The sequence below is a fragment of the Monodon monoceros genome, unplaced genomic scaffold, assembly GCF_005190385.1.
Source record: "Monodon monoceros isolate NGI ecotype Baffin Bay Population unplaced genomic scaffold, NGI_Narwhal_1 Super_Scaffold_15, whole genome shotgun sequence".
Classification (NCBI taxonomy): Eukaryota; Metazoa; Chordata; class Mammalia; order Artiodactyla; family Monodontidae; genus Monodon; species Monodon monoceros.
Genome location: NW_021703771.1, coordinates 21,880,700 through 21,892,547, shown reverse-complemented (window position 1 = coordinate 21,892,547; position 11,848 = coordinate 21,880,700). Strand labels below are relative to the sequence as shown.

The 11,848-nt window shown below is 45.5% G+C and overlaps 1 protein-coding gene across 1 annotated transcript in view; it reads left to right on the top strand.

The window, feature by feature from the left end:
- Nucleotides 1–819: 819 nt before the first annotated feature.
- Nucleotides 820–11,848, top strand: part of GABRR1 (gamma-aminobutyric acid type A receptor rho1 subunit) — a 32,943-nt gene continuing 21,914 nt past the window's right edge. The window contains exon 1 of the mRNA XM_029223976.1: nucleotides 820–982. Within this exon, the coding sequence (XP_029079809.1) occupies nucleotides 861–982 (122 nt within the window). The 5' untranslated portion in view covers nucleotides 820–860. The remainder of the gene's footprint in view (nucleotides 983–11,848) is intronic.

Sequence of the window (11,848 nt, the reverse complement as noted above, 5' to 3'; positions counted from 1 at the left end):
AAAAAGATTCCATTTCTGGGAGAGCTAAAACAAATGAAGTTGTCTCCTTTTGGTGATGTGGAGCTTAGCATAAGCAACTCCATTTTGGTCCTCTGTCTTGTTTTTAACAATAGATAACTCAGACTTAATTGCTATTGTTAATTTATTACTGATATTTTCCAAGTGTGAAAAGTCTGATGAGGTTCACAGTATGAATAGTACTACTGATAAGAGAATTTCACTCTTACTGTGCAAAAAACAAAGACCAAAAAAAAAAGCCTCCTTCCCCCTAGCCCTCCCAACCGCAGCCAGATAGATAAGGGCATAGGTATAGAGCCCTGAGTTTCCACAGATTCAACCACAGGAAGGAGTGAGGGTGGGGAACCATCCAAATCCAGCCCTCAGCTAAAGCATATAATAATGGCGAAAAGCTTTAAATAGATCCAGGGAGGAGCTCATTTTCGGGGCATAAGAAGCAGTGCAGCACCTCAGGTATGTCTTGTTTCAGAAATTGCTTTGGTTTGTTTTTACTTCCTTCTATTCTGTTGGAACAGAAAATACAGACCTTTTACGAACGTATTCACCACGTCTGACGATGAACTCATTTAGACCAGCCAAAATAATTGTCCGACAGAGACACAGGACTTCAACCTCAGTTCAGAAAATCCCTGACATCTGACGTAGGAGGATTTATAGGTTTAGTGGAAATTGCTTTTTCTCCTGCCCTCCAGATTACAGACTGTGGGTTGATTTTTTTTTTTTTTTTGCATGAGTAAACATCTTTCTAATAATGAACAGAACAATAATGTGTTAAGAGAGAAAAAGAACATCCTTTTCCTTTTTTGCTGTTTCTTGAGAGAACTGTTTGGATTTGGAAACGCATGCTGGCTGTCCAGAACATGAAAGTTGGCCTTTTCCTTTTGTGGTGGCCATGGGCTTTGGCTACTGAAAGCAGAGTGCACTGGCGAAAAAGAGATGTACAGGAGATGTCGAAGAAAGGCAGGTGAGTGGACTTCTCCTGATAGAGAATTTAGGGGAAGAGGGTATGTAAAGCAAGCTTCTGGTTTTGTTGTGGAATCGTTTACAATCGTTTACACGGTGTTTCCCGTGGATGCCTTTTGCCTTTTTACTCCTTTTCCCTTTGTTTTCCTGCTTCTGCCTACTCCCCCCTTTTAGGAAGTTAGAATTATGTTTTCTTTTTAAATGATGCTAGATTTGATACAGTGCTATCATTGCATATTCTTCAATCTCTTAGGAATTGTCCTGGGTAAAAGTAGATACTGGATAAAAGAATATATGCACATTAAAACAAAATAAGGGCAATTATTTGATGTGTGCATCCTAGGTTGGAGCAAATCTGGGAATTCTCAAATAACCCATGGGACCTCTAATTAGTGAGAATGATTCTGTGAGTCCTAATTATTTCTGCTAGATGTGTAAGTCCCTTTTAAAAGAGAAGAAAGCAGCTGTCTTCAAGCTGTGTGGCTAGGAGGATCATTAGGTTGTCCCCACCAGTAGTAAATCGGGAGGATGCAGGGATGGACCTGCCTGAGGACCAGCCGCTGCTGGTTACCAGCATGGTACATGTCACCCTGGCCATACCAGCCTGCGGAGGGAGCTTAGACAGAGCCAGACCTATCCTTCAGCATCGGTCTCACCTGGGCAGCTCTGTGACAGAGCTGGTAATGGAATACCTGCATACCTGCTTGTCCGATATGCATCAATAAAATAGTACATTTGGAGATCCCCCAATCCAACTCTCTCTCTTTCACTGAGGAAGAGATGGAGGCAGGAAGGGCACTGATTCTTGGCTCTTTATCAGCCTGAGTCCAAATTGAGCTTCAGCTTTCTTCATCTCTGAACGTAACATGAATAGAGGTCATAAAAAAGCAATTAGCATGGAAGGAGGTCCAGCTTTCTGGAGTTTGGGGCTAGTGGTTGGGCTGGGTGTCTTGTTCCTCAGTGCCCAGCTCTGTGTTTGAGAGAGCCCTCCACACATGGGATCCGGAACAGCCAGCTCTGGCTCACAGCGCTTGTTTCAAGCTGTTTTAGCAACATCACAAAGCTAGGAGCTGAAATATCCAGTGGTCATGGTGAGCCCGGGACACAGACAGAGACCGCTGTGCACAAGCCATATGTCCTGTTACAGTCAAGAGTCAGAAGCTGCTGGGCAAACGGTGGAATCAGTGGAGCGGTGCTGCCATAGAGATGATCTGAACCAAATGTGCTCTCGAGGATTAAAAACAACGACAGCAACAAATCCTATGGGTTGTCGCCAAAAACTTCTCAGCCTCTCTCCCAAGCCAGAGCTGGAGGGGCGACCTATTAGTAAATACCACTGAGGAAGAGAAGTCTAGAGAGTGAAATAGATTTTCTTTTAAAAATTACTTAAAAGAACTTTCACTTTTTTTAAATTATGAAAGCCATATATGACCATTATTTTAAAAACCATAGGAACAAAAATTTTTTCAACACACAGAAATCACCCATAATCCCCAAACCTAGAAGTAACCTTGTTAACATTTTTGTGTATTTTCTTCCAGTCTTTTTTTTCTCTAAGCATATATTGAGTATTTACTAGCCTGGGATTATTCTATGCATATAATTTTGTAATCTCATTGTATTTAATACAATGATTTTGTTTACTTATTTGAAGTCTATAGAATTATCGTTTGAATGCCCACACTATAATGCATAATAGTGTATAATTACCACCATTTAAGCATCTTCCTCTATTTGTGGACATTTAATTGCTTCCTCTTTGTTATTATAAACATTCTGTATGAATATCTTTGTACATAAGGGTAGTTGTCTACATGCACGATTATTTAATTAGGATCGACTCCTGGAAGTGTACTGGGTCAAACAGCAGAAGAACATTTAAAGCTCCAATATAACTGGCAGAATTGCTTTCCAGAATGGTGAACCCAGCCAGGTTTTTGTTTTTATGTAGCCTCAACTTTTAAAGGCTCACTTAATTTCAGCCAGACTCTAAACTCATAAGCTGCTGGTAATTTGTATCCAGGCTTCGTTTCATGGGTCATAATAATAACATAGGAAGCAAGGTGAACTCATGCACACAATGGGGGTGAGGCAAGTAAGGTTGCTACGATGCAAAATTTAAGGAGGCCCTTGCACGACCTGAGAGGAAGTGCCTCCTTACATTTTGTGCCTTACTTGACTCTCGGTAAAGATCAGAATGCCAGGGCAATGTTTCTAGAATGAATCAATACTTATGGTCTTTCCTTCCTCCCTGGAAGAATGAAGATCTAGGGACTTCCCTGGCGGTCTAGTGGTTAAGACTCCGTGCTCCCAATGTAGGGGGAAATGGGTTTGATCCCTGGTTGGGGAACTAAGATCCTGCAGGCCACACTGTGTGGCCAGAAAAAGAAAAAGAATAAAGATCTAGCCTGTCTATACCACAGGCCCCTGGACAAATGCTGGCTTAAGCTCTAGGAGGGTAAACTGATCCCATCAGAAACAAAGTACCATTATCATATTGCTTTGTCTTGCTAAAGAATTCAAATTTACTCTGAAGGTAGAGAGGATCTAATAGTTTCAGCTGATTTCCATTTTGGAGAGATGACACTGGTGGCAGGATGGCAGGAGGATGGGAAAAGTGCTACAGGGGGGACAGAGAAAGTCATCCAGTGTGTCTGCTTTAGACCAGATGAGAGATGGTGAGAGCCAGAACCAGGATATGAGTAGGATGAAATGAACAGGGATGGGGAAGATGGATGAGAGCTTTAAGGAGGTAGAATTGTCAGAATTAGACTGGGTGAAAGTCTAGCAGGTATTTGGATGGTATAACTGGGTAGAGGGTGGTACCAGGGAAGGGAGAGCAGGAAGAGAACCACGTTTGGGGGAAAAGATGATGATTTTAGTATGAGCATGTGGACCTGGATGTGCCTGCAAGATACCAGGAGATGGTTGTCCAGTTGACAGGAAGGCCTACAGATCCGCAGCTCGGGAGGGAATTTGGGCCTGGAGATGTAAAGAGAGTCCTCCTAGGTGGTGGTGGGTGAGGTGACCCAAAGACAGTGTGTAGCATAAAATAAGAGCAGGACAAAGGACGGAGCCTTGGGGATGAACGACATTTAAGGAGAGGTTGGAGGAAAAGGACTCGGTGAAGGAAGCTGAGAACGAGGGACCAGAGAAATAGACGTAGCACTGGAAACGAGAGGTATCAAGGAGGCGAAGGGAGCATCTTTGGGACAGTTATCAGTTGCTCGTTACAGGGAAGACACTGCCCTGGGCAACGGGTGCCTTGCCAGTGACTGAATCAGATACAGGCTCTGCCTGCAAGAGGCTTACAGACCAGAGAGGTGTTCCAGTGCTGTGTCAAGGGTTTCCAGAAAGAGGGAGCGATCAACAGGGTCAGATCCCACCAGAGTCAAAATCAGTTAGGTAGAGGGCCAAGATGTGAGCGGGCCAAGAGATACGGTACGAAGAGCCATGAAAAACCTCAGCGAGAAGAGACGGGTGGTGGTGTGTTGAGAAGAGAAAACAGTGAATGTGGTTCACTCTTAACAAGAAACCTGGCTGTGAATTGGGAGACTGAGACTAGAGAAGGTGAGAGGGAGAGACAGGCAAGAGCTTCCAGGCAAGGGGAGACGAGCGGGTTCAGGTGATGAAGGGCAGAGGCCGGGAGGGAGGCAGTGATCACGCACGAGGCACTGCTGTCACATCCTGTCCTGACAAAGCGCAAGCCTCTGGCTTATGGACAGCATCTCTCTGATTGCCCTAAACACCGTGGAATGTGATTTCCTCTTAAGTTACTAGTGTTCTTTCTTCATCTCATCCCTTCATTCTCCGGAGAGTTTGCTGGAACTTTGAGTCTCCACTTTGTGCTTCTCTCTCATCTGGTATGAGCTGCCCCTCATACTGATGGCTTCCTGTGCCTCTGCTGGGCTGCTCCCATGCTTATGACACCCGTCTCTTCCCGCTTCCTCTGGCTCAAGTCTTTTCCTCCTCTAATATTTAGCACAGATGTCACCTTCTCTGAGGAGCCTTCCTTGGCCCTCCCCTACCCCTGCCTCAAGTCTCAGGTAACTTTCTTCCGAAATTCCACGGCCCCTGATCGGTCCTATCTCAGAGGACTAATCATTCAGCATTATCATTTTTCTTCATCTGTCTCAGCTTCTAGACTGTGAGCCCCTTGCGGGCTGTCTGCTCAGGTAGCCATAACAAAACACCACAGCCTGGGTGGCTTAAACAACAGACATTCATTTTCTCATAGTCCTGGAGGCTAGAAGGCCATGACCAAGGTGCTGGCAAATTCGATTTCTGGTAGGGATTCTCTTCCTGCCTTGTAGATGCCACCTTCTCACATGGCCTTTCCTCTGTGCTCGTCATTGCGGAGTTGGGTAGTGGGGGAGGATCCAGGTGTCTTTTCCTCTCCTTATGAGGACACCAGTCCTACTGGGTCTGGGGCCTACCCTCATGATCTCATTTAACCTTAAGTACCTCCCTAAAGGCCCTATCTCCAAATACAGTCACACAAAGAGTTAGGGGACTATATGAATTGGGGAGGGGCACAATTCAGTTCAGAACAAGGGCTCAACCAGCACATTTATTCTTGTCTCCCCAGGTTCAAGTACAATATCTGGTAGATAGTAGATGCTCAAGAAATGTTGGGCATGAATAAATGAGTGACTCCTAACCCTTGCTATTCCTGTACTTCACTCACTCATTCCTTCCGTCATTCATTCGTTCAACAAATATGTGTTGACCACACTGCCCCAGGCACTGGAGGCAATGGAGAGGAACGTGGACCTCACTCCTTCCCGTGACGTGCTGACAGTTTAGTGGGGGTGACAGACCTTAATCCAATAATTTTTACAGAATGTCAGAATATCAAAGACTTTAGAAATCCCCTCCTTTTAAAGATGAGGAGAGAAAGGCCCAGAAAGGTATGGAACTCATGCCACCCCGCGTACCCTCAGAGTTCCGCGTCCCCTGTTTCTCTACTTCCTGTGCCCTCCTCTGACCACCATAAAATGAGACCAGGAAGTTCTATTCATGGATGTGAAAGTCGGGTTGAACCATATGAGAATGTTTTGATACTTCAAAAACAGTGGAATATCAGCCATTTCCCGTGGTTCTAGCTAACATTTTCTTGTTTAATCCTTACAGTGACCCCCTAAGGTTAGTATTATTCCCCCATTTTATGGGAAACTGGGAAACAGAAAGATCAAGTAACCCACCCAAGGTTAACAGCTAGTTGGTGGCCACCCTAGGATTCAAACTGAAGTCTGAATGGTGCCAAATCAGTGACCCTTCCAATACCACGAGCAGCCTCGTTAAAGAAATCTAACTTCCAACAAGTGATTGTAACTTGTGATTTTTGTGACATTGGGATCTGTGACCCCCGGTTCTAGGCCTGGTCTCCTCCCCATTCCTTGGGTGAGAGGGCGGGAGGTCACTAGGCTGAGAAGTCACCCAGCAACTTCTCATTCCCAAACGCATCACAGGCTCCTTGATGTACATACGCTTTGTTTTGTTTTGTTTAACAGCTGGTGTATTTAATTAGTGATGGGAATTCCACTCATAAGACATTTATTGCAAGTCTAAAATGTTCAAAGCCATATAGGTACATTGTGAATAGGATATGATCACTAAACAAAGGTTGCTCATAAAGCAGGTGGTGTTGGTATTAGGGACAGATATTGATCTACAAGTTAGAAAGTAGAATGTTCTATAACATATGGGAAAAATACAACCTGAGAATTGTGATAAAGAGAATAGGTGGGGAAAATTCAGAGCTTTAAACTAAAAAAAAAAAAAGTAATGCAGTTTCTTCGAATGGGAAGGCATAGAGAATTTATGTTCAGACATATGAACAAGGAAAAAGGGATGATCTAGGTCGAGATTTTACCTGAAAAGCAGGTGGACAAACATGCTCCTACTGTGCCCTCTTGTCTCCCTGGGAGGGCCATAGCAGGCCGGGTCTGCGAGTTGAGGACCCATCAGCTTGATGGGAACCTGGGTCTGTCATGGTGGCGAGAAGAAGGCTTGATCAGAGGAACCCAAGATAACACAGAAGCCACATCCAAGCTGGGCTGGTCCCACCCACACCAGACACAGCCTTCTGGGTCCAGGTGACTCAGGTCTGCCACGGGTATGCAGACTTCAGGTGTCAAGGAATATTCACATTCTGGATTAGTCAGGGTTCTCCAGAGAAGTAGAACCAATAGGATATATATATATAATACCTATTTATCTCTCTCTCTCTCTATCTATCTTACCCACACATATGTGTATTGTGTAACATATATATAGTGTAATATGTGTGTGTGTGTGTGTGTGTGTGTGTGTTTGTGGGCGTGGGTGTACATGGAGAGACGGGGAGGAGGATTTATTTAAAGAATTGGTTCACATGATTGTGCGGGCCACCAAGTCTGAAATTTATGGGGCAGGCAGGCTGGAAATTCCAGAGGGAATTGATGTTACAGCTCTAATCTGAAGGTAGTCTGGGCTTCCCTGGTGGCGCAGTGGTTGAGAGTCCGCCTGCCACTGCAGGGGACACGGGTTCGTGCCCCGGTCCGGGAAGATCCCACATGCCGCGGAGCGGCTGGGCCTATGAGCCATGGCCGCTGAGCCTGCGCGTCCGGAGCCTGTGCTCCGCACCGGGAGAGGCCACAGCAGTGAGAGGCCCGCGTACCGCAAAAAAAAAAAAAAAAAATTAAGGTAGTCTGCAGGGAGAATTCCCTCTTCCTCAGAGGACCTTAGGAGAAAAGACTGAGTTGATTAGGTGAGACCTACCCACATTATGAAGGGTAGTCTGCTTTATTTAAAGGCTACTGATTTAAATGTTAATTACATCTTAAGAATAGCGTCACAGCAACATCTAGGCTGGCATTTAACTGAAAACTGGTACCATAGCCTAACCAAGTTGACACCAAAAATTACCTATCACACCTTCTTAGAGGCAGTGGTTTGAAAAAGAGATTGTTGGTTACCCCAAAATCCACTTAGTGAGGAATCAAAGGAAATAAACTATTTATACTTGAGGGAAAATACACAATACTGACTCATGATGTGGACGAATGCACAGCCTCTATAGCAATTCAAGAAGTGCAATGTAAATAACATTATGATAACATAAATAAATACAATAAATACAGATTAAATGCACACACACACACCCCATGCTGGCGGGTCCAGGGGAACACAAAACCGTCTTTGTGGGGCCCTGACAGTGGACTGACCCTTTTCACATCACTGTCTGCCAATAGGACTAGAGCTGTAAAGTACCTCTAAAGTCTGAGGGATGATGCTTCTGGAACAGACTTGAAAGGTCTCAAAGCTGCCCTGTGGCCCAATCCCTTATTTCATGGCAGAGGAAACAGACTTAGAGAGAGGAGGAACGTGCCGTGTTCTCTCATCAGTCAGAAAAGCCGGGGCTCCCAGCAGTGTGCCAGCCCCCTAACTGCCCAGTGCCCTCCGTGCCACGACAGGTCATTGCCTCAAAGACCTGTGCAGAAGAGCAGGGTGTGCAAACATCACAGCAGCATCACTTGGGTGGAAAACCAAGACACTAGCCCATGTTCAACCCTAGCTCAGCGGCAGAGGGAGCGCAGCTGGTCTGGCATGGGTCTCCTCTCCCTTCTGCTGTCCAACCAGCTTGGCCACACCGAGCAAGTCCCATCTCATGGCCTTTGTCCCTGCTGTGCCTCTGCCTGGACCACTCTTTTCCAGAATCGGCAAGTCATTCTCTCACCTCCCTCAGGCCTCTGCTAGGTAGTCACTCTCTCAGGGATGTGTTCCCTGGCCACCGATATAAAACAACCCCCCCAGCGGCCCATTCCCTAACCCCTAACCCTGCTTACCATCACAGCCCCGAATTTTGTTCCCATAAGGTAAGATGGAGCCCTGGATGTGTGTCCGTGAGGATTTCCTTTGAAGTTTTGGCGTGGGCACGAACAGTTACGGGCAACCCCAAGAATCCATCACCAAAGCTCCCAAGCCAGAGGGACCATGGTGGGAAGTCAGGCTCAAACTGTAAGAGTGCCTGGCTTTGGGACCTGCCACTGCCACATTCTCACACCGTGACTTTGGACAAGTCACTGGATATCTTCAAGTCTGCCCCTTCCATAGAGCGGAGTCAATTATGTCTATCACCTCAGGGTTATTGTAAGGATCGTGTGGGCCAATGCATGTCAAAGAACTTTGACTGTAAAGCTCGAAAACCCATAAAGATGCTGGTCCTCATTTATGCCGTCCTATGGCGGACACAGATCAGAAAGGCCAGTGCAGACCCTCATCCACCAGGAGCCCCGTAGAGCTGCCTTTGCTTTGAGGACAGTTGTACTCTACACATCACCCAGTGATACTCCCTGATTTGCCAACATGGGGGTCCTGCCCGGGGGAAGGAGACCACTTCAGGGTGTCTTGCCCTGTCTGAACTCACACTGAACTCACATGCTATTGACACGATGGGACCCAATAATGTTCCTAAGTCGTCTTTGTAATCAAAGTTCTAGAACATGGCCAGGAATCAACCTGGAGCTTAACCTCAGCAGTTTCCACGATACTCTTTTTTTCTTCTTTGTGAACCTCAAGAAAGCGTCTTTCCACCTCCAGTTTTCTGGCTTCTCTCCTAGTCTCCAGGTTTTCTCTGCTGCAGGATCCTTAAGTTTCTTGAGCTGTAATTCATCTGGGTCTGTAGGCTTGAGTTCCATTTAAAAAGGTAGAGCAGTTGTTCTCTATGTTGGCTGAGGAGGTCTGAAAGCTGTTGATGGCTGGGCCCCACCCTTGGTCTGGGGTGTGGCCTGGGAGTTTTTAAGTCTCTCAAGTGAACCCAATGTGTGATCAAGGCTGAGAAACACTGAGTGAGATTATCTCAGGTTATCATTTTCACCACGCTGGTCAGCCGCTAATTCTTTTCACTCTTCCCTTCCCAATTTGAAGACCATTCTCTTTGATGGAGAGTATCAAAGTAAAATTGGATTCTGTTAGCAGAATTACTGTCTTATTGTAATTGTTCACATTGCTCCATCTTTTCCAAGCAGTACTTCCTTCTACTGACTGTCCTGGTTCAGAATCCAACTTTAAAGAATTCTGCTTGTCTTTAGCACCTTTTTTGAGCCTTGCCTCGTTTGCACCTTGGTCTTCTTGCCACATTGCTTACGGACCCATTCATCTCTGTGGGTTTGTGTTTCTCCTTCCATGTTTTGTATATATCTTTGTAAAGTCTGAGCTGTGCAAACTGTTAGGAGCTGGGGCCACAGAGATGTCTGAGATAGGGTCCCTCCGACACAGAGTGCATAGGAAAGTGGGTGACCTGATCAGAAAGCCCCCGCTGTGCAGGATGGAGCACATTCTAATGAAGGTATTGACTTCAGTGGGAAGGAGGGAAGCCCAGGAATTCTTCCCGGAGGAGGTGATATTGATCTGGGTGTGCAAGGCATCGTCTGGGTAAGAAAGTGTACGAAGACTAGTGGAAAGGACCTTCCAGATAGATGGGACAGCAGGAGCAAAGGCATGGGGGGTATAACTGGCAGCTGCAAGAAGAGGGGGGCAGAGAGGGAGCTGCGGCTGGGGAGGTGGGCAGGAGGCTTATTATAGGCCTTGTATGCCCAAGTTGTATAGATTTCACTTTGAGGGTGAAGGGTTTTAAGAGGGGAAGTGGCATGATTGTGATTCCCATACCATGCTGTTGGTGTGATGGTTGGATTAGAGTAGGGTGAGACCAGAGGCGAGGAAGTCTTCTGCCTCCCATGGGAGAGATGATGGGCAGAGGGGGTGGGAATGGAGAGGCCAGGATATGGAGAGAGGCTGTGGGGGGGGGAGGCTCATCCAGGACTGGCTGAGCGCCTGGGGTGGGCGAGGCTGGCCGAGCCAGGAGGGCAGCCCTATGAACAGATACACCTCCAAGCAGTGCGGCTAGGGCTGCACATGCCCCACTGCTCTCCATGGCCCTGGATGGGGGTGTGAAGGAGGATGACATCCAGGTGATTTGGACCCCACATTCAGGGTTTCTCTCCTTGGCTATTCATATGCCAAGAAAGCAAGAACATTTCATTAGCAAGTTCTTTCTTTCTTCTTTTTTTTTGTTTGGATTTTTTTAAAAAATGAAGTGTAGTTGAGGTACAATATTAAATAAGTTACAGGTGTACAGTATAGTGGTTCACAATTTTTAAAGGTTATACCCAATTTATAGTTATTATAAAATATTGGCTATAGTCCCTGTGTTATACAATATATCCTTGTAGCTTATTTATTTTATACATAGTAGTTTGTACCTCTTAATCCCCTAGCCCTATCTTGCCCCTCCTCCCTTCCCTCTCCCCTCTGGTAACCACTAGTTTGTTCTCTATATCTGTGAGTCTGTTTCTTTTTTGTTATATTTAGTAGTTTGTTTCATTTTTTAGATTCCACATATAAGTGATATACAGTATTTTTCTTTCTCTGTCTGACTTATTTTACTAAGTATAATGCCCTCCAAGTCCATCCATGTCACTGCAAATGACCTTATTTCATTCTTTTTTATGGCTGAGTAATATTCTGTTGTGTATATAGACCACATCTTCTTTATCCATTCATCTGTTGATAGACATTTAGATTGCTTCCGTATCTTGGCAATTGTAAATAATGCTGCTATGAACAATGGGGTGCATGTTATCTTTTTGAATTAATTTTTTTTTGTTTTTTTGGATATATGGCCAGGGGTGGAATTGCTGGGTCATATGGTTCATTAGCTAGTTCTTGCTTTCTTGTCAAAATTAAGTTCTCTACCTTCTCAGAGGTGAAATAATGAGCAAAGTGAAGTATAACTTATCAAGTGCTCTGCTATTGGCTGAAGGAGACTTCCGGCAGATCACTTGTTTCTCACACTCCCCCATCCCTGTTTTATCTAACCTCTGGG